This window comes from Thunnus thynnus, chromosome 13, assembly GCF_963924715.1.
Source record: "Thunnus thynnus chromosome 13, fThuThy2.1, whole genome shotgun sequence".
Taxonomy (NCBI): domain Eukaryota; kingdom Metazoa; phylum Chordata; class Actinopteri; order Scombriformes; family Scombridae; genus Thunnus; species Thunnus thynnus.
The window spans coordinates 1,708,940-1,728,503 of record NC_089529.1 but is presented as its reverse complement, the minus strand read 5'-3'; the positions used below and the strand labels follow the sequence as shown (position 1 = coordinate 1,728,503).

At 39.7% G+C, this 19,564-nt stretch overlaps 1 protein-coding gene across 19 annotated transcripts in view; it reads right to left on the bottom strand.

The window, feature by feature from the left end:
- dlg2 (discs, large homolog 2 (Drosophila)) overlaps positions 1-19,564 on the bottom strand; it is a 183,525-nt gene that overhangs the window by 32,216 nt on the left and 131,745 nt on the right. For 14 of the 19 annotated variants that reach the window (XM_067607239.1, XM_067607245.1, XM_067607244.1 and 11 more), the window contains 7 exons: positions 10,060-10,113; positions 8,878-8,928; positions 6,894-7,018; positions 3,624-3,793; positions 2,729-2,865; positions 1,145-1,289; positions 119-284 (listed from right to left, as the gene is read on the bottom strand). In XM_067607239.1, the coding sequence (XP_067463340.1) occupies positions 119-284; positions 1,145-1,289; positions 2,729-2,865; positions 3,624-3,793; positions 6,894-7,018; positions 8,878-8,928; positions 10,060-10,113 (848 nt within the window). The remainder of the gene's footprint in view (positions 1-118; positions 285-1,144; positions 1,290-2,728; positions 2,866-3,623; positions 3,794-6,893; positions 7,019-8,877; positions 8,929-10,059; positions 10,114-19,564) is intronic. The other 5 variants (XM_067607243.1, XM_067607249.1, XM_067607251.1 and 2 more) reach the window with 1 other exon arrangement.

Below are 19,564 nucleotides of genomic sequence, written 5' to 3'. Positions count from 1 at the left end.
TTTGATTGCTTTTTGGATTGCCACACAAACAGTCCAGACAAGGGGCAGACAGGAGGAGCGGGGTGAACACATCTTCTACCTGTAGTTCTAGTAGTCTGGTAGAAAAGGAGGTAATTACCGTAAGAAGGAAAAACCATCCAACCTGTTTATATCCTCTTCCCCCACTAAATGCTTAGGGAGGGGGGAATAACTCCCAGGGGAGATGGGGGTGAGACCAGACTTGTACTCCAGAGTGCCACTGTTGATGGGGGAAGAGATATGATTTTCCATGGCTGGAGAGAAAGCTGCGGAGGAAGAGTGAGAGTGAGAGTAAAAACAGAGTGGATTTGGGGTTCAAATGTTAAATATAAAAGTAGAAGTTTTCTCTTATATAAATATATAATTTTTAAACAAAAGAAAGAGTATCTATTAGTTCAAGTTGCAAATTAAATAACTTTTGAATTTGATATGTTCACAGGAAAACAAGTCAAGAGGGTGAATTAAGGAGGTTGCGTGTAGAGTATTAGTATCACCCAAGCCTTTTAGGCACTTTTAGCTCATTGTTTTGGTTTAACAACACATTCACTGTATTGTTCAGTCTCACTGGTATCACCAAACCCATTTTTAGCAGCAGGCAAGTGTTTGCAGTGATAAACCCTATGCCTGCTTCCTGCCCACCAAATAGCAGTTAAAAAGCCACATATTTCCGTCAGGAGTTGGTGGAGACCACAAACAGAGATAAAAGGAGAGACTCAGATTCATCATCTGGCCAGAAAATGTCTCCAAATGAATGCTAATGTTGCATCGTGTCTGCTAGATGCACATTGAAAGTAGGGCGTTATCTGCTAATATGTGAAGCATAAAAACTTAATATATTACTATAAGTTGATGCATGTCAGGGCTGTGAGTCTGACAGCTTGTTTTGAAGTTTTTCAGTCTTCAAGGGGCCAAAAATCGATTAATGCAGCTTTAACTTGTAGAAGGCTTATGTATTGAAGTAGATTCATATTCATCACTCATATATGGCTTCAGGGCACACAAATTCCATGTGTAATAACTTGTAGACTCATCTTTTAAATTTACTACATAATGCTATCTTCTGTCTGGTTAAACTTTTCTAAAGACAGATGAGTAATCATTTCAAATACAAGAGGTGAGGACTTACAGTGTGTGATATCAGGAGGCCCATAGGGATCTGATAGGTAGACATTGGTGGGCTTCCCCACCTTTAGGTAGACCACGTCCGACGTGTTCTTCAGAATGGCCACAGCTTCCTCATGAGACACTTCCTCCAGACTGTAGTTGTTCACCTGTCCAGACAAAGAGACAGTTGCAGTGCACAAATGAGGAGTTTTAGAAGCTGCCTTGTGTTTTCTTACTGCTCGGTTCAGATGAGTCCAGTGTGTTCCCTGCCTCCAGGAGACTGGATTATGACAGATGGTCATCGGGTGAGAACACGACAGTAGGGAGGTAATTAAATTAAGTGCTGGTTAAGCAAGAGGGATTCCCTCTTCAATAGAAAGCTGCTGTTACACCACTGAGCCAGTAGGCTGCTGCTTTGTTGCTTTCACAATGTAGTCCAGAGACTCATTTCATTATCATTTAGACTGAAGATGCAGGAAGAATGTTGTCATGTGCAAGCACATTGCCTGGTTAATGTACTGTACACAGTGTAACCTGATTCATGGAATCACCATTAGTCTCTTGGACGTCTGTCTGTATAATAGCAACAATTGTAACATGATGAAGATGTTATACAGGTTATTCATAAAACTCACCAGCAGGATTAGTGAGATGTCATAGGGCTAAATGAGTCTGACTACTTACTGGTTGAAATTTACCATTCCATTGTGATCATTAGTAAGCACATCAAAAGCAATATGTTATGTGAAAATATGATATTTAAAGCAACATATAAATATTCTTTAAAGATAATGCTGTAAGTACACCATACATACTGTACCCCATGTAAGTCTAAATCTATTCTATCTACTTGTCATCTTGTTACCACTGAGAATACAGTTAGAGTGATAATGCACCAGTTAGTTTATTTCATATTGTATGTTTTCATCTACGGTAAGGGATCAGTAGAAATAGAAACCTGAATGACGAAGCTGTTTTTGTGGTGACTCAGTTCTGTGGTTCAGCTTGTTTGGAGGCTGTATCTTGTGCTGGTGGTGTTGTTTTAGATTACATTCAATCAAAAGCTGTTTCTAATGTTCTGTCCTAGCTGATGTAGAGTACACATGTTCATAGAGAGGAGCTAAATATCAGATATACCATGTCAGACTCCTCTCAGACACAGTGTCAGCAACACTTGTGAGCTTCTCAGACCTTGTGGTTATTACAGGACTGTTGTACTGGATTGCATTACAATGGAGAGAGGTTTATCTTTCTAGTCGCTCAATGTCTTTAATGAACCTCAATGTTTCCACTGAAGTTCATCAAAGCCCTAAACACCCCCACAATTCTCACACTGGTGTTTTCACCTGTGTTGCCTGTCTAGACCTTTTCTCAGCACTGTGCGGGTGAACACATCTCTCTCACTCTCCTGATGTTTTAGTTGCACTTTTTAGAGCAGGCAAACTAACATTGTTATCATTATTCTAGTGCATAAAGTTTGTTGACATAACATAATTCCCATAATCCACCCAAATTTAAATTAATCTTGGGTTTAATCAGCTGGAGTGATAGAAAACATTTGTGTTGCAACTCATTTGTGACCTTGGTGGGAGCCAGCAATACTCACCATTAACAACCTGTCTCCCACTTGTAGTCGGCCATCCTTCTGTGCTGCCCCGCCGTCAATAATTTTAGTGACGTATATGCTGTTGTCACCAGGGATGTGCTGGTTTCCAACTCCACCTGCAATACTGAAGCCAAGCCCTGTGTGTGTGTGTGTGTGTGTGTGTGTGTGTAAGAAGCTGGTTAATTTGGGGTTTGGGTTGTGTGACAGATTTATATTAGCCAACACTAGAGACACAATATGATGATGTGTATCATGATATATATGCAGTATATACAGTATAAACCAATATTTAAAAAAAAAACAAAACTAGAATGTTTTCACACTGATATGCTCAACACTTTCTAGTACTTTCTTAAAAGAACTTGAATAAGCTGTAAATGGTGAGTCTAGTGACTAAGAAAGATTAGTTACGATTTGACCAAGATGAGAAGTTCATCTAAATCTACATTTGGAAGTTGTGTTCTGACACTTTTTTGGATCAGTTTTACAGTAAACTGGAGTGTTTGTTGCATTTTGAGTAAATCATTAATCTCCTACACACATAACAGAGGAAAGCAACACCTTTTCATCTGTAGTAACTGTGTTCCCCTCTCAACTTTATAAACCGCCAGAGAACACACTGTTTGAAATCTGTTCAGCTAAACTGGGATGCATGGTCCAAGCAGTTGAATCTAATCTAATTAGATCTTGCCATACACAGAACACTGCAGTTACAGTGACCAGTTTGTGTTCCTTCCAAATAAATTAATCTGATTACCAGTACCTATGATGACGTAATTACATGAGTATCAACTGCAGGATAGAAGTGAATATAATCAACTGTTAGTCACAATCAGTCTGTATGTGACTCTGTATGTCTTGATTTGTGTGTGTGTGTGTGTGTGTGTGAGCCCACCTTTTGGTCCTTTGATGAGTTTAATCTCAATGATGGTTTCTAACATTGGCCTGCGGCGCCGCACATACAGCCGGACAATAGAACCTGCAACCTTCAGGGCCTCTACTGCCTTGCTGTGGGAAACCTCAGACACGTCTGCATCGTTGACTCGTAGGATGCAGTCATTTACTCTGGAAGAGAAAGAACGCCAATCAATGTTGATGGAGGGTGATGATAATGATGCACTCATGCTGTTCTATTCTTCACAAACTGCTGTCATGTTTTAGTCTGTGTGGAGCATTTGCAAGGCAGATGCACAGCAGCCACCTTTTTAAAGAGTCAAGCTCTATATGAAGTTGAGAAAACTTCAGCTTTTAAGGATCACATGATTCCTATTATTACTATTTTAACTGAGCTGTTATAATTAGGATGAGATTGTGTTAAGCAGTTTGACAAGAACAATTTTATACTTATAAAAAAACAACTTGCTCCATCAAAATACACATTTATTAGGTTAAATGGGATACGTGTTGACTTCTGTGAATACACACAACATGTGTTGTGACAGTTTTTTTCTTTTATTTTTGGCATCTGGCTGTAGACACACGCATGCACTGTGTGTGATTTTAGTACAGTACAGTACAGGTAGTTGATGTTTACTTACAGTGGTGACACGTGTTTGTACATGAGGTTTAAATTACAGGCAAGGTTGTGCCTATACACTTACTCATGTATATGTATCAGTGTGATGTGTGACAGTGAGGATTAGACTACGCATGTGTTAGAATGTGGGGGCGAGCATACAACTGTGTAAAAATTAGAGTCAGCGAGCAGCTCAGTTTGAATCCCCCTGAGGTGTCGACCAAAACATCCATGCCCTGGCACTCAAGGACACAACTCTCCTTAGGGTGCTCATAGGGACCAGCTGGGACCCAACACACACACGCACACACACACACACACACACACAAAACCCAACGCATACATACACACCCACTTCCAACAGCGGGAAGCAGAGCAAATAAATCTGAATACTTACACATCATGTCTTCTGACATCAACAAAAGTGTTATTTAATCTTTAAAACTTATTTTTCCTCTGTTTGAAAAGTAAAAAGCATACAGATAAATTAGAATTCTCATTAGAACCAGTATCAGACAGTACCAATACATTAAGGTAGTATAGTATACCTATGCTATGTGGTTAATGTTGTTTAAGTAGGTAAACTAAGATGCTTTGTTGGTTATCACCAATCGAAAAACAACCAATAATAATAAAAAGCTCTACTTTCTGAGTAAAGATGTACTGACATAGAATAAAATTATAAATTGTGAATTTGTATCATACAGGTTTATAGAAATCTTTCAGTTATAATGTTTAGTCTTGACTGCATCTATGCTTTTACCACTACGAAACAACAGTCTCCATGAGAAACAATTAAAATGCTCCAAGCAGTCCCTTAAGCCGAGTCGGTGCATTAAGTATGCTTAGTGCTCTGCTACAGTGTCCCAGAGCAGCAACAGGAAGTGTGTCTGGTTTCTATAATGTTATAGAAAACCAAATCCCCATCATGCCTCCTTCCTCACAGAGATTAGACTTCCCCTCCATCCATAATGCATTAGTCTTGCTGCCCACCTTGGAGTGGGGTGACCATCAATTAGGCTAAGTGTGATTTATGCCCAGTCTACTTCTTCTGCAATCTGCCGGAGATTGACGCTGTGCATGCATTACGCTCGCCTCTAGCATCTGTGATCTGACAGTAATGCTCCAGAGCTGCAGCTTGGAAGGAAAACAGGGGTTGGCCTGCAACCAAAACCAGCATTATCTATCACTGCTACTTTAAAAGGCAGAGGGGGGGCCCACAGTACTTATGATACTGTATGATACTGACAATAGTGTTAAGACAACATTTAGAGAGAATAACTACTATCTCATTCTTTTTAGACAAATCATACAACAAATACAAGTACATACCCTCCAATTACTGAGCTTATTAGGGAATTACAAAGCTCAATAGACCACTGTGGTGGAGTTGACAGAGAGGTAGATATCCAGTGAATAGCATATGTATTATTTCAATATATGAACTCTAAATGTCTTGTCTAGTAATAACAAAGTCAATGATTTAGCATATATTCTGATGCATGCACAGGAAAAAATATCAACAACAGGTTTCAGTGATTCATTTCTCACAGTTGTATTAACAGGGGCACATTCTGATAGACAACAGCAGGGAGACCTGTTAACACAAGCAATAGAGTACATTTACTGGCTCATTCAATATTGTACCACAACCAAAAAGCTCCAACAAATATTCTAAGAGGCCAATCAATGCTGTCCTTCAGTTATGTCACTACTTTAAGCTGTGGCTCTCTACTTTTATTCTTAAGGTGTTCATGTTTATAACTAAACTAGCCGAGATCCCGGGTGTCGAGTACAGTGTGGACAGTGTTTCTCTCACTCCAGCTGACTTATGAACAAGTTCAGGTTGTGTCCTTGCTTCCGTGATAAACTACTGTAGCAAAAGATCTTATGGACTGTATCCACACTCCCTTTGTTCATTTAGTAAGGCTGTTATAGACGGCAGGTCGCCCTTAAACAACATAGACAATTGCTTTCCAGTGTGGACTATCAGAGCTCAGTAAGTGCTGATGCTGCAGAGTACTGAAGGTTCACTTGTGGTTTTAATTGGAAAGAAAAAAGACTCAAGTAGAACTGCAGAAATGTCACATGGTTAGTTAATCCTGAGATTAAATGAACTGTTTAATTTGTGTAATATCTGATTATAATGACTATAATGTATATACTATTTGATAAACTTGTTGAAAAAGAAATTATTTCCTGTTTAAATAGATCAAATGAGTTTGCAGGAGTTATAGAAATATGAGGCATCAGCAGATGAACTGACAAGAAGAGCTTCTACATGGCTCCCCTGAGAACTATTATAAAAGTACTGGAGAGGCCACAGGATTTAGTCCTTAATACACTTCAAAATGCATGAGACACCAACAGAAAAATGAAACTGTTGTATAATCTCTCAAATATGTTTTCTATGAAAGATATCTGTGGGTAGATTATCCAGCACAGGAGTGGAGGAGTGAGCAGTGATATATGCGGCCTCCAGTGAGTGGTGAGAGATTATCTGAAAGTCATCCTCTTAAAGGAGAGTTCTTTTCTGACGCTTTTTTAAGGCAAGTTTGTCAAAAGTTTTTTTTTCTGTCAGGTCTGAAAACTTTTTCTAGTTAGCTCTTATAAAAAAACAAACAGTGAGGGTACGTGTAAATGACTGACCTCAGGCGTCCATCCTCTGCTGCAGCACCTCCAGGGATGATCTTGGTGATGAAGATGCCAGGGTCATCACCGATGTGTGGGTTATCTGTCCCTCCAGCAATGCTAAAACCCAATCCTGAGTTACCCTGCGGTCATGGAAAACAGTCAGTACACTGTGTGCAGTGTGCCATAATGCCAACACAACCAAGCTTCTACATTTTCAGTTTTTGTTGACATTTTCAGAAAGATGATAATTCTACTTTATGTTTATTATTGAGGTCATAGTGGGTGGCAGTGGTCTACTGGAGTGCATTGTATTGAAAAGTGTTCCTAATATTTTGCCTCTCTTATGTAAGTTAATGGGGTGGATAAAATATTAGGAACACTTTTCAATATAACGCAGTTTGCTGTATTCATTGTAACTGTCCTTTTTGCACAGACTGGCATGTATATCTGGGTGCCCTGGAAGCTTTATATATATGATGTGATTTGATTTAGTCTTTAAGCTCTGAAGAAGGCATGCTTGTGCCAAAACATCAGCTCATGGACTAAAGTCTAAAACTGTCAAAGTGCTCCTGCCTCTCCAGTTCTTCTGCTTGTTCTCTGTTTACATCATGTGTACTATCAAGTTTGCCTTGAAAGTATGCATTTAGTGTACACTTTTATATTTGATCCTTTTCTAAGTCTTAAACTTTAATTCTATTGAAAAGCACAAGTAACAATTTCTTTAAAAGACAATCATGATATTGATGCATGATCTAACAGCACGGCTTTTTATTGTCACTGCTCTTAGAATGATTATAAAGTGCTCAGAGGTCTTCAGTTTGCCATTACAAAATGGTTCTGGCATCATGCTGTAATACCAGGTCACAGCTTTTCTGATAATTTAACCGTGGCTCTATATTATTAACAGCACTTTACTATGAAATATTGTTTTTATAAGGCAGCAGGATCAAACCTCTTGAAGGCCATGTCTTTCACAGCAGGGGCTGCACTTTGGTGCCTCTGTAAATAAAATCCCCTGCATGCCCACTCACAAAATGAAAGTCAAGCTTTGATTAAGTTGTTAGCTGATGGGAATAGCAGCTTCTCTTGATTACAAAAAAACCCAGTGAGCGTCCCTGTGGGGTCTCGCTGCCTGGAACGGTAAATCAAAAACATTGTTCAGCTCTCCAGGGCAACAGCTTGAGGACTAGACACAGGCCTGTCTGTGGTCAGAATACACAAGATAGTTTGGCCATGATGATAAATGTGGAGGTTCTGGAGTATGGCTGGAGGCTGACTACTGTCTGTATTAAATCTTATCTCTCTGAGGCCACAGTACAGGCTCTCTTGTCCTGAATCACTTCTGTCCTCGGTGGCGTTCACCTTTGCTGTTGGTCTCGCTTTGCTTCTGCTCCTGATCCTATCAGAGAAGTCAAAACTGCTTCCTCTCTGCACCAGTTAGTATCCACTTTGCTGATATTTCCATCTCAGTGTCTTGGAGATTCATTATGCCAACTGAGCCACATCTGCTTCAGCACACAAATTGTTTTATAGGGTTGTAACGCATAAACTTCATGCTGCCTGCCTTTATATCGAAAACATTACATTCACCTCATAAATAAAATCAGGTGAGGAAGTCAACATTAGACTCTGGAACTATTTATAAGTCATGCTAAATCAAGGTGTTGTGATCATGGAGATTCTTTTATGTTTATACATACAATAAACTATTTCTGGTCACTTCTGGTAGTACATGTATGCAGTTTCATGCTTGTTATTGTCTTGGTAAGGGGGGGGGGGGAATAGCTAAATTCTAGTTTGGGCACACACACATCCATTTTGGGTGTTAGTTCATGATATATACATAAGTTGCTGACCCCCACACCGAGTAGAGATCATCTTAACTTCTCTCTATTACAGCTTTGCGTCCTATTTTAAAGCCTTCAGGAGACCGTTTCACCATACTGAAATCTTCTCATAGATTTTTTGTGGTTAAAGCTGTGAGATCTGAGATACCTACCCGCTCTAGAGTGATTTCCTCAAACTCATATTCAATTTCTGTGCCGTTGACCTGAAAACACAAGAAACAAGAAGAGTGAGCCAAGACATCTCCTCCATTTTTTAGTTTTTCAGCAGTAGCTTGTACTGCTGCTGAATAATTATATATGGAGCCAGAGGATGATGCAAAGTGTTGGCTCTACACCAACTCCACATCCTTAAATCTGAGGTGACAGGTGTTTTCCCGGGCCACTCGTGCCTTCTGTGCTAAATGGGCCCCACCCCAAGGGAAACAATTTAGGGCGATGGTTAATCAACATTACCTATTTCTGCAACATGGAGGTTTGCTACAGAGGAGTCAGTCTCATCCTGTATCTCGCTGAGATGATTAATTAGCAGCGAGCGCTTCCGTCATTACACATTCATACAGGAATAGCACACAAGTATATGAGACGCTGCATATCATATTCCCAGTGGGGCATCATTTTTGAGTAACATTAGATATTATTATAAGAACTCCATATGATTGTTGAAACAAGCAAGACCTGAAGACTAAATTAGCAACAGCAGTGAAACAGCCAGAGAGTAAAATATGATGTTACTGCAGTGCATAATCACATCTGGACTCTTCAGCTTATGGACAATCTCAATAACATGAACACAGTGAGTAATGTTGTCTGGCAGGAGAAATGACTAGTCACTGGCTGCGGCAGATGTTCTCCTGTCCTCATTTCTTTAGAAATCTGAAAATGTTTGTAACTGTTAATATAACTGCCAACTGTTCACCAACTGTGACAGTTCTATCATGAAAAACAGCCTGGTCTCTATTCAGGTTCTGTTATTCATTCAGCTTCCGCTCTGCACTGCAGCTTCATTTATTTGTTTTGATGTAAAATACTGTGAAAAGTGCTTGAGATGAAGGTCTTCAGAAAGTCTTGTGCTGGTCTTTTATTCATGACAAACATCAATAATTCAGCAGTGCGACCTCATTTGTTTTACTAAGATAAGTTACGGCATCAAACTGTACTAATACAGCACACATGCTATCTCACCTCAGACTCAGTAGCAGGGCAGAGAGGAAGAGAACCATTCTTACTTTTAATGTGCTTCCACTCAACTGTGCTTTAATCTGCTGGAAGTATTGATCTTCTACTGAAAAAGACTAATAGGTGCATTAAAAAAAGACACAAAAATTCAAACTCACATAAGGAACTGAATCCAAAGTGTCTGTGTTGACGATTATCGGGGCAGGGCTGGCCTGTAGGAGAGACAAAGAGAGAAGGGGAAGAAAAGGGTGAGACTTGAGTAATAGAGAGATGCCAAGGCCCACCACTGTCCTACTTTCCATGAATGTATCCAGGGGACAGGCTTGTGGATCTCTGTATCATCAACAATTTAACAGACTTCCATTTGCTGGATGGCACTATAAACATCCTTCTCTCGTACACAACACTCTGATACAGCTATTATAGCTGAATGACTTTAACAAGAGAGAGGGATGAGAACACGGCTCTTAAACAAGTGGATGTAGTATGTTTTTATCATGCATCTCCTACGCAATTCTAACACCTTACTGACACCAAAGACACTCAAATATTGTGATTCATACAGGACCCCGGCTTCTGTTAAAATGCACCATCAATGCCTGGATGTTTGTTAATGTCAGATTTTACAGACACCGATGGTGAGACTGTTAAAACGTATTAAACTAACAGCTTCTAGGTTCCAGATGTCTTTCCTCTGCACATGTTATGGCTCTGTTGCACAGCTCTTTGGTCTATATCCTATATTGGAATTCTGACCTCCAGTTGGGTAATAATATTGCAGTCATAAATTGTGCAGAATGAAATGAAACCAATGTCACACAGTGCACACAAAATGCTTTCTCCTGATTGCGTGTAGAAATTGAGCAGATGGTTAAAGGCAGGACTCCCGAGAGAGGAACTCTCTGTGTTTTGGCCACAACACAAGAGCGGTGAGCGTACATCAGTTTACAGTACCTAAACAACAAGCCCGATGTATGAGACTCACTTCAAAAGATGATGCTCAAGGATGCATTTTGAGATTCCTTTGAAATTCGGCCTTTGATTGTGTCCCCACAAGATGAATAGAACTCAAACAAACAAGGGCAATAACAAAAGAAAGGGCTAATCATTCTCCCGTGAATAATTAGAATAAACAAGAATGTAATGCATATCAATTAGTATATCATATTGTGTGTAAAAGCTGAGAGCAGCACTATAATGGCAGATCTTTGTACCTAATCCTGTTATAAGCCATAGTCTGTAAACATATTTCACATGTGGCGATATCATGAACTAAAAGGATTACCACACTGTATGTTCTACACACACACACACACAGATTTATGTCACTGCTACTGTGTAATGTAAGAGTACCTTACAGTCCATGTACCTGCTGTGAACCTGACTGACATGATGCTGTGAAAGACGAGACGGTATGCTCGGTCATCAGTCCAGCAACAGCACATGTCATCAGCTGTCCACTCATGTCTCCATCAAAGCTTTCATACAGCTTAGATAACTGGTTTCATGACCAGGCAGTGTGGGTAACATTCTGTGCAGGACTAGATTCTCCTCTATATTACTGGTAGATTAACACTATGCTAATACAACCTAAATAAAATGGAATTAATGCAGGAGGATGAAAGCTTTTAGATTTGCTGCAATTAGTGGATAGTGGAATTTCCTCGGGGTAAACAGGAAGTGATTTTATTTACTTTTCTGGGGCATCAGTCATCAGCCATACATATGCACTTTTTAACACTTAGAATCCTGTTATCAATTTCTTCTTGTGATTGAGAATGTTCACACACACACAGAACCACTCCTGACCAACACACACAAGTCCTAAATTACAGACACACAAACCAAGTCTGTCACCATGTAAGCATAACTGATAGATTTATAGGTGTTCAGTACATGTACGAACAAATCTTCACAGTGAAGTGGCTATACTGAATCATCATTGTCACTGACAGAATCAGTAGCTTTTAGTAGTGTCTCACTGTGACTGAGCGCTGTTGTCAGCTCAGCTGTGATTCACAGTACGTTACCTCCTTGTTAAAGCTTATTAAAAGGCCACAAAAGCTACTGTTCAGAAACAACCATAATCTGATAACTGTGTAAATAATAGGCTGTTGAGCGATTGCATTTATGTGCAGTGTCTGTAAAGGCTAGGCTGAATCAGAGCTGAACGTCAGGCCATATAAACTGTATGAACTGTATGCTTTGATAAAGAAGAACTGGTTAGTTCATCAGTATTGTCAACATTAATCCGGCAAAAAAACTCTGAGAGGAGCTGCTGTTTGACTGACTGCTGACTGTGAGACGTGTAGTTCAGATACACCTCAGTAATGAGCATTTACCTCAGTAGGTGTAGACAGAACCCCCAAAACTGAAAGAACAAACAAAACACATAAGAAACCCACAGACTGCTACATCAAGTAAAGCCAAACTGAATACGCAAAATGTTACAATGATAACAGAGGAAGACTTTACCCGTGTCTCCAGCAAGAATTACTCACACACTCAGAAGGTTAATTAGCACAAATGATCACTTTCAAGTTGAATGAATGATGCAGTGTGCCGATCGCTAAAATTATTCCATCAACATATTTTCACGCTTGGTCTGATTCTGCTGTCCAAGTGAGCTCAAATCAATTAATCAGCATTTTTGCAGATTAGTGGATCCAAATGAGATTTAAAGCAGATATTTTACAGTAGAAATCACTGTTTATTGGAAGAGAGAGATGACAGAGTGAACTCTTTGGTCTTAACATTTCCCTGGTGATCTTTAATCCTGGTTTGTTTAAGGTCTGCTGTAGTCCTGTAACTTTCTGCTATATCCTCTACTCCTAGAACAGATAAGAACAGAAAATCCAATTACAGTATTGGAGCTGGCTTATCCTAAATTGAATAATGACGCCGTTATTTCTCTCCACCACAGCAATTTAAAGACAATTTACCTTCTTGGAAAATGACTTTCTATTGAGCATCATCATATATATATGATGCAGTAATTGTACAGGACTTATAGATTCTACATTTAACACCAATGTTTCCCATTAATGCACTGCGTCCCCCGGCTTAACCCTGAAGCATTTACATTCATGTGAATGATTAGTTTAATGTGGCTCATTCAAATATGTGAGTCTTAATTGTGTGTTAGTGTGAGCATCACAGAGACAGAATGACTGAGTCAGTGAATTTAACAAAAAGAGAAAGATTACAGTTGGCTGGCTGCACAGGATTTTGAAGCCATCACTGATTGAAGGAAAAGGGTGTTTGTGAGAGGAATGATGAGGAGGATTAAGATGCTTCTGCTTGCCGTGCACGGACACTAATCATATGAATGAATTCACAGACGCTCTTAGAGAGAGAGAGGGAGAGAGAGAGAGAGAGAGAGAGAGGACATTAACAGTGAACTCAACTCTGACTTAAAACAACACCATGTGCAGCCCACAACAGTCTTTAACTGTCAGAAATATTCATTCATTTATGTACCGTACATGTCTGTTCAAACACAGGCAGATAACATACATATACACATAAAGTACAGAACACATAGACACTCCTCTGCAATGCAGGTAGTGTCCAGGAAGGATGTCGCCTCACTGGTCTCTGGAGCTATTACAGGAGGACAGAAACAGGGAAAGAAACAAATCGGCTCTTGTACAGCAAATCTCCTTCTATTATGCCAGAGAGCAGGAATCTAAAATAATCCAATTGTAGATCAAAAGGATCTGTCATTCATTTTATTCCTATCACTGGATGCTTTCTGCTGACCTGTGCCTGTCAGTTCGCCAGCAGCAAATGCATGGAAGCACTGTGACCTGCACTGCAGTGAAGAAAGGTGGCCTTTAATATTCTACAGCATAGCTTTGGAAAGTCACAGCAAGCTGAAAAAAGCCAAAAAGACTCACACAAACACAAAAGACTACAATAAGAACGTAGAGACTTCACACATTTTCAATTCTATGAACTATTATGCCCTGCATTACCCAGTAGCAAATAACATGGATACCACTGCCACTATGAATACACACACATGTATGCACACACAGACCCCCGAGAGGTAATGGCCACTCAACTGAGCACATAAATGGCATGCTTAACTGCACTTAGGCTCATTTCTCTTCTTCTTCATGCTTCCTAACATCACCACGTGATCAAACGCCTCAAAAAGCACAGCACATTAAGCCAGCGGTCCAGCAGCATGGCAACACTGTGCATGATATGTTAAGAGGCTTCCATGAAGCTGAAGGGATAATATTGTGTATACAGTGTATATATAATATAGTGTAATAATATTGAATTATTAATCTGAATTCTGCCAGCACAGTTCAATGGCATACAGTCAAACTAAAAGCTGGAGCATGGTGTTGTATTAATGAGGGCAGCTTTCTGATGGGTTCAGGCCAGGAGCTCTTCTTCGCCCTACCACATGCCTACTTTCTCATGCATATCATTCAACAAACACTCAACTGAAACATGTGGACTGTGTTTTACTGGAATCTAATGAGTACAAGTTGTCACAATGTTTTATATTGTGTTTTCTCTTCTAAGTTTCTAGACACTTTCACTCTGTGCTAGAGAGAACAGAAATTTTCCACTGGAACATAACAAAGCTCTAACTGGATGATGAGGAGGGTGTAGAACCCTGTGTCCTATTGTGAAAATAGTCATTGAGCTGCAGAGAGCAACGCTGCAGCATCAGATGCTTCAGATGTTACAGAGTGAGTTGCTTTTACCTCTTCAGTTGAATCTCTTGAGCTCTTGTTGAGTTTTGCTCAATAATTCAGGGGCAACACTATGTATAGTGGCTCATGAAAACAGGGGAGCGTATCAATAATTCACTGACATCTCATGTAAAAATAGTCAACAACACAATATGAGATGTGGATGCTTTAGAAGTATGGTTAGAGTGAAGGGGAAGGAGGATGGAGGAGTGCCATGGAAATGGACAGATAAGCTCAACTACAGGACAACAGACGCCTACAAAGAGAGTGCAACTATGTTCAAACTAGAGGTTTCACAGAGTAGTTGACAAGTCGACTATCAAAACCACTAGTCAACATTGTGCATTATTTTAGACTAATGGTTCATCTGTGGTTTTAGCATGGTGGCAATGCATCTAGAGCAGATATGTAGTTGGGGGCGCTGTGAGTAGTTATAGTTGTCATGTGTGGCTTTAACACTGTACAGTGTGGGGTGCTAAAACAGAAGACATGTAGCAAGAGCCAGAGGCAGAAAGAAACATGGCTGTACATCCCAGTGCTTGACTACAATCAACAGTGTGGAAATACTTTACCAGAGCAGCTGCAATATACGTACGTGAGGCTACCCTAACTAGCCAATTGTATTTTCTCTTTACACTAGTCATTTGGGTAAAATGTATGTTCATAATCTGACAGCTCAACCATTACATTTGTAAACTTATCGCAACCTGTGGACATACGTGTTTATTGGTGAGATTGCAACAAAGTTAAATCCAAAGTTGATCTTGTATTTCAAACGGTTTGAGCATGTAATCATAATGCAAAATAGGCTATTCAGAGCTTTTGAGATGGCCATCTAACGACCGAAGTTGGACATAACTTTGGTTGTTTTGAACATAGATTTGTTAGCAGAATAATTTTCTTCATTATGCCAAGTTAAATAAACAGAATTTAAGGTATTTAGAGAAGGAAAGACTCCCAATATCCCTGCAAGAAAGCAGTTGTGTTGTTACTGTAGTCAAACAGTATCTCCTACTCAGACAAGCTTGCTGGGAGTTTAGTCCAATCAGATTGCAGTTCATTCTTAAACAGCCTCTCAGAGCCAATCAAGGACTTTGCTATTTCACCTACCCCCAGGTTAGTCCCGCATACAGTAGTTAACCCTTTACTGGTTGTATTTGAGAGCTTTTTGATGGGAGTTGATCATTGTTATTGGGTGAAAAAAACTATGATATAGCTTCTGCAATTAATCAAATCTCGACTACTTTTTGTGAGTAGCTGATGACCTTAAGATGCAGAGTTGTGAATGCCCTAGTTTAAACAGGAGGGTCATCTGTGCATACTCCTGGTCAGCAGGGATAATACTGATGGATTCCGCAGGGTCTAATTGGATACTGGTAATTTATCTTCAAATAATGACTCATCATTTATCTCTTCAACGGAAAGTAAAATGTTGTGACATAAATGAACAAAATGAATGAAAACAGGTTCAATATTGTAAAGAGATTCTGACAATAAAACTTTCAAATTTGACATTTCCATTAAAATCTGCCTTTATAGCCTCTCACTACTACAATCTGTCTGACATATGTCTGCTTTCACAGGCAACACAGCATGAATGCATTTCCCTCTATCAGGATCCCTGTGTTCCAGCTTATACTATTGTCCAGCTTGCCATATTTCAAAGGCAGTGCAATAGCTATAGAACAGGTACTGCTGACTGCCGCCCCTCCCCCTGGCACCCTTCCCTCTCCCTCAGCTACATGATGGATGGCCTCCCATTACCTCCCACTGGCCTTGGCTGAGGTAATTTCACTCGTGCTATGGTTGCACAAACACCACACATCCCAACAATTAAATCCACAATCACAACTGCAAATGATTTGCTTTCGCAGCACATCACTTTTGTATATGTGTAATTCTAAAGGACAGCACATGCTGACCACTCATTAAGCCCTTGTTAATTTTCAAATGTCATTTCCTCTGAAAATACAGATCCATTTTGCTCTGCTAATAAAAAGTAGCCTCAATGGGAACAGATGTTTCACTGCTTAGAGACAGTTTTACACATTTACAACTACCTTACATGATAAGTTCTTAAAAGATAATGAAGATAATAAAGAGTAAAGCAGCGTCCTCAATACAACAACATAAAACATATAATGTCAGTAATGAAGTGAGTCCTCCAGACTGCTCATTGAGCCTGTCACAGAGAATATTTAATACCAAGCATCCACACAGTTATTGTAGAGAGGAACACTGCATCACCATTAGAGCTGCCCACTCCTATGCATACAGACGAATCTTTAGAAAATCAAAAAAATATTTGAGAGGGCAATATGACATTTATGTTATGTCCTTTATCATTTTTTATTTGTTTTGTGGGCAACATTTCTACATGATAATTTTTTTTCTTCAAATGTATCCATACATGTAGGGCACACATGCATCAAGTGTAACTGAAAGTGTCTCCATGCCAATCAATCAATCAATCAATCAATCAGTCAATCAAGTTTAATTGTCACATGTAATCATATAAGGTACAATCACAGTGAAATGTAATCCTGCCAGCTCCTTCAATTTTCATTTCAGATCCTAGTGGCCTGAGGGTGGAAACTCTTTCTGAGCCTCTCAGTGCTGGCCTGGTGTATCTGGTACTTCCTTCCTGATAGCAGCAGAGAAAAAAGACAGTTATCCAGGTGATTTGGATCCTTAATGATTCTCCTAGCCTTATTCTCACAGGTCTGGTGTAAATATTTTTAAGGCAGGGTAAAGCACCACCTATAGTATGTTCAGTCTTACTAACCACTCTTTGCAGGGCCTGGTCTTGTTCAGTGCTGTTTCCGTACCAGGCAGTGATGTTCCCTGTCAGGACACTCTGGATGGTGCAGGAGTAGGAATTCCTCAATATTTGAGGGGATACCCAGAATTTCCTCAATCACCTGAGGTTAAACATTCTCTGCCTTGCCTTTCTCACCACTGAGCTGGGTTTGTAATCTGTCATAGTTGTTAGACCTTGCCACATATCTCTGGGATTGCCATCCTGGCATTGTAGTTCCACTTTCTTCCAGTAGTCCCTTTTTGCCTCCTTTACTGGTCTTCTTACGTTGTAGGCTGCTGCTTTATACTTGTCCATGTTTGCAGCAGATGGTCTTGCTTGACTATGTGGTTGGGATCGTAGCTGGTGTTTATCCTCCCCCCACTTTTTCCTTGATGTTTATTCTGATGTTAACATTTGAAAACCTTGACCAGCCAGGCAACAGAGTTGGCAGGAGGAGAGTTTACAAAGTTGTGAGTTGACCATTTCTTTCCCTATCCTGATGAGTGACTCGTAGTCATATGTTATCATTGTCTAATATTATTCACAAAAAGTACGACTAATATTGTAAAAATAAAGGTAAAGAGCATAAATTTGCGGAGCTGACGAAGAGGCGACTGGATAGAATTATTCAATGATGATGAATTTTGTACTGCACATCCAAGAGATCAATGCTAGTTCTCTTTCATTTTAAATGCATTGCTGCTTTTGCTAATAACCAAATTCTACTTTCATTTATTCCAAGTAATCTAGAATAAGTCCTTTGTGGCAGAATACTTTTTGAAGTGAAAACAGTGGCCACAGATGCCTCAAACCATGGCTGTAAAAGATTTCATGAAGCTTTCATAACAAATTCAGTCACTGTTATCGTCAAAGCAGCATAGCAAAACAGACCTGTATTTCTCAACTGCTCATTTAGTAAGCTTGTTCCTTAAATAATAGTTTTCAAGAGGAAAACCTGGCCAATGATAGCCCATTGAGCAAATCATTAAATGGCAGCTTGTGAATGTCTTGCCACACCCACATTTTTCTCAGTACTTCAGAGTCGAACGTCTCTGTCTTCTCAAGAAATAATTCTGCTCTGGCAATCAGATGCAGATTACCAGCCTGGTTCATCACTCTGATTTGTGATTAGATTAACTCATGGCAGACACGGTTGATTCAGTCACCCTTAGAATCAATTTCTTCTGAGCCATCGATTTTTCTTCCTATTTTATTTGGAAACTACTGGTTGTGACCAAAATAAACAAAAACAACTAAAATAAGAGTGTCAAGTGCTGAAAAAGGGGGAGGCCACCTTTTGTCCTTGTGCTTTGACTTCCCTATTAAGCCTTATAGTTTTTCATGCTTGGCACACACAGAGTAGTCTGGTTGCTAAGATTGTTCACGTTGCAAGCTTTAATATTGCAGGTTTTGGGATTGATGCACCCATGACAGTCCCTGACCACTTCAAACTAACATGTGTCGCTAACCACATTCGATACAGCTGTCTGTGTTGGAAATATGACTTGGCTACATTTTTCACATGGTAACAAAAATGTCAGTTAATGATAAAAGGCACAATTTGAGGCATCTTTCACAAAAGCAAACCTCACAGATAAAATGAGGCAATTCTGACCTGACTCACAAATACTGATACCATCCTTTAAGTCACAGTACTGAGAGACAACACAAAAAGTGCTTTCTAGTCCCCACACACAATGCTCTCACAATTTATTTCTGGATATGATATGACATACAGCATATAGATGCCTTGCTTGGATGCTAAAGGTGAAAAAGATGAGACCATCACCAGGGTTATCAAATCAATAAAACTGATCTGTAGCATCTTAACAAGCCTGAACAGGAAGGTCTGGCATCTTCCAGATCCTCCCTGACAGAAAACCAAACTACACTGCCTGCATTTCTCCTCTAGGGTTGGACTAAGGTTTGAGGCATTAAACTGCAATGATGCACAAATATATAATATGTTGATGGAAGAAACTTAGAAACTGCAGTTTGTGACACTCTTCACTGAAACTAATGAAATTTGTTTAGGTTGGTTAGCAGCTCCTTACATGAGGATTACACATAGACACCTCTCAAGCTGCTGAGTGAGAAAAGAAAGAATCTCAATGATAGAAGTTAATACTGCCATTGACAAAGTGATGT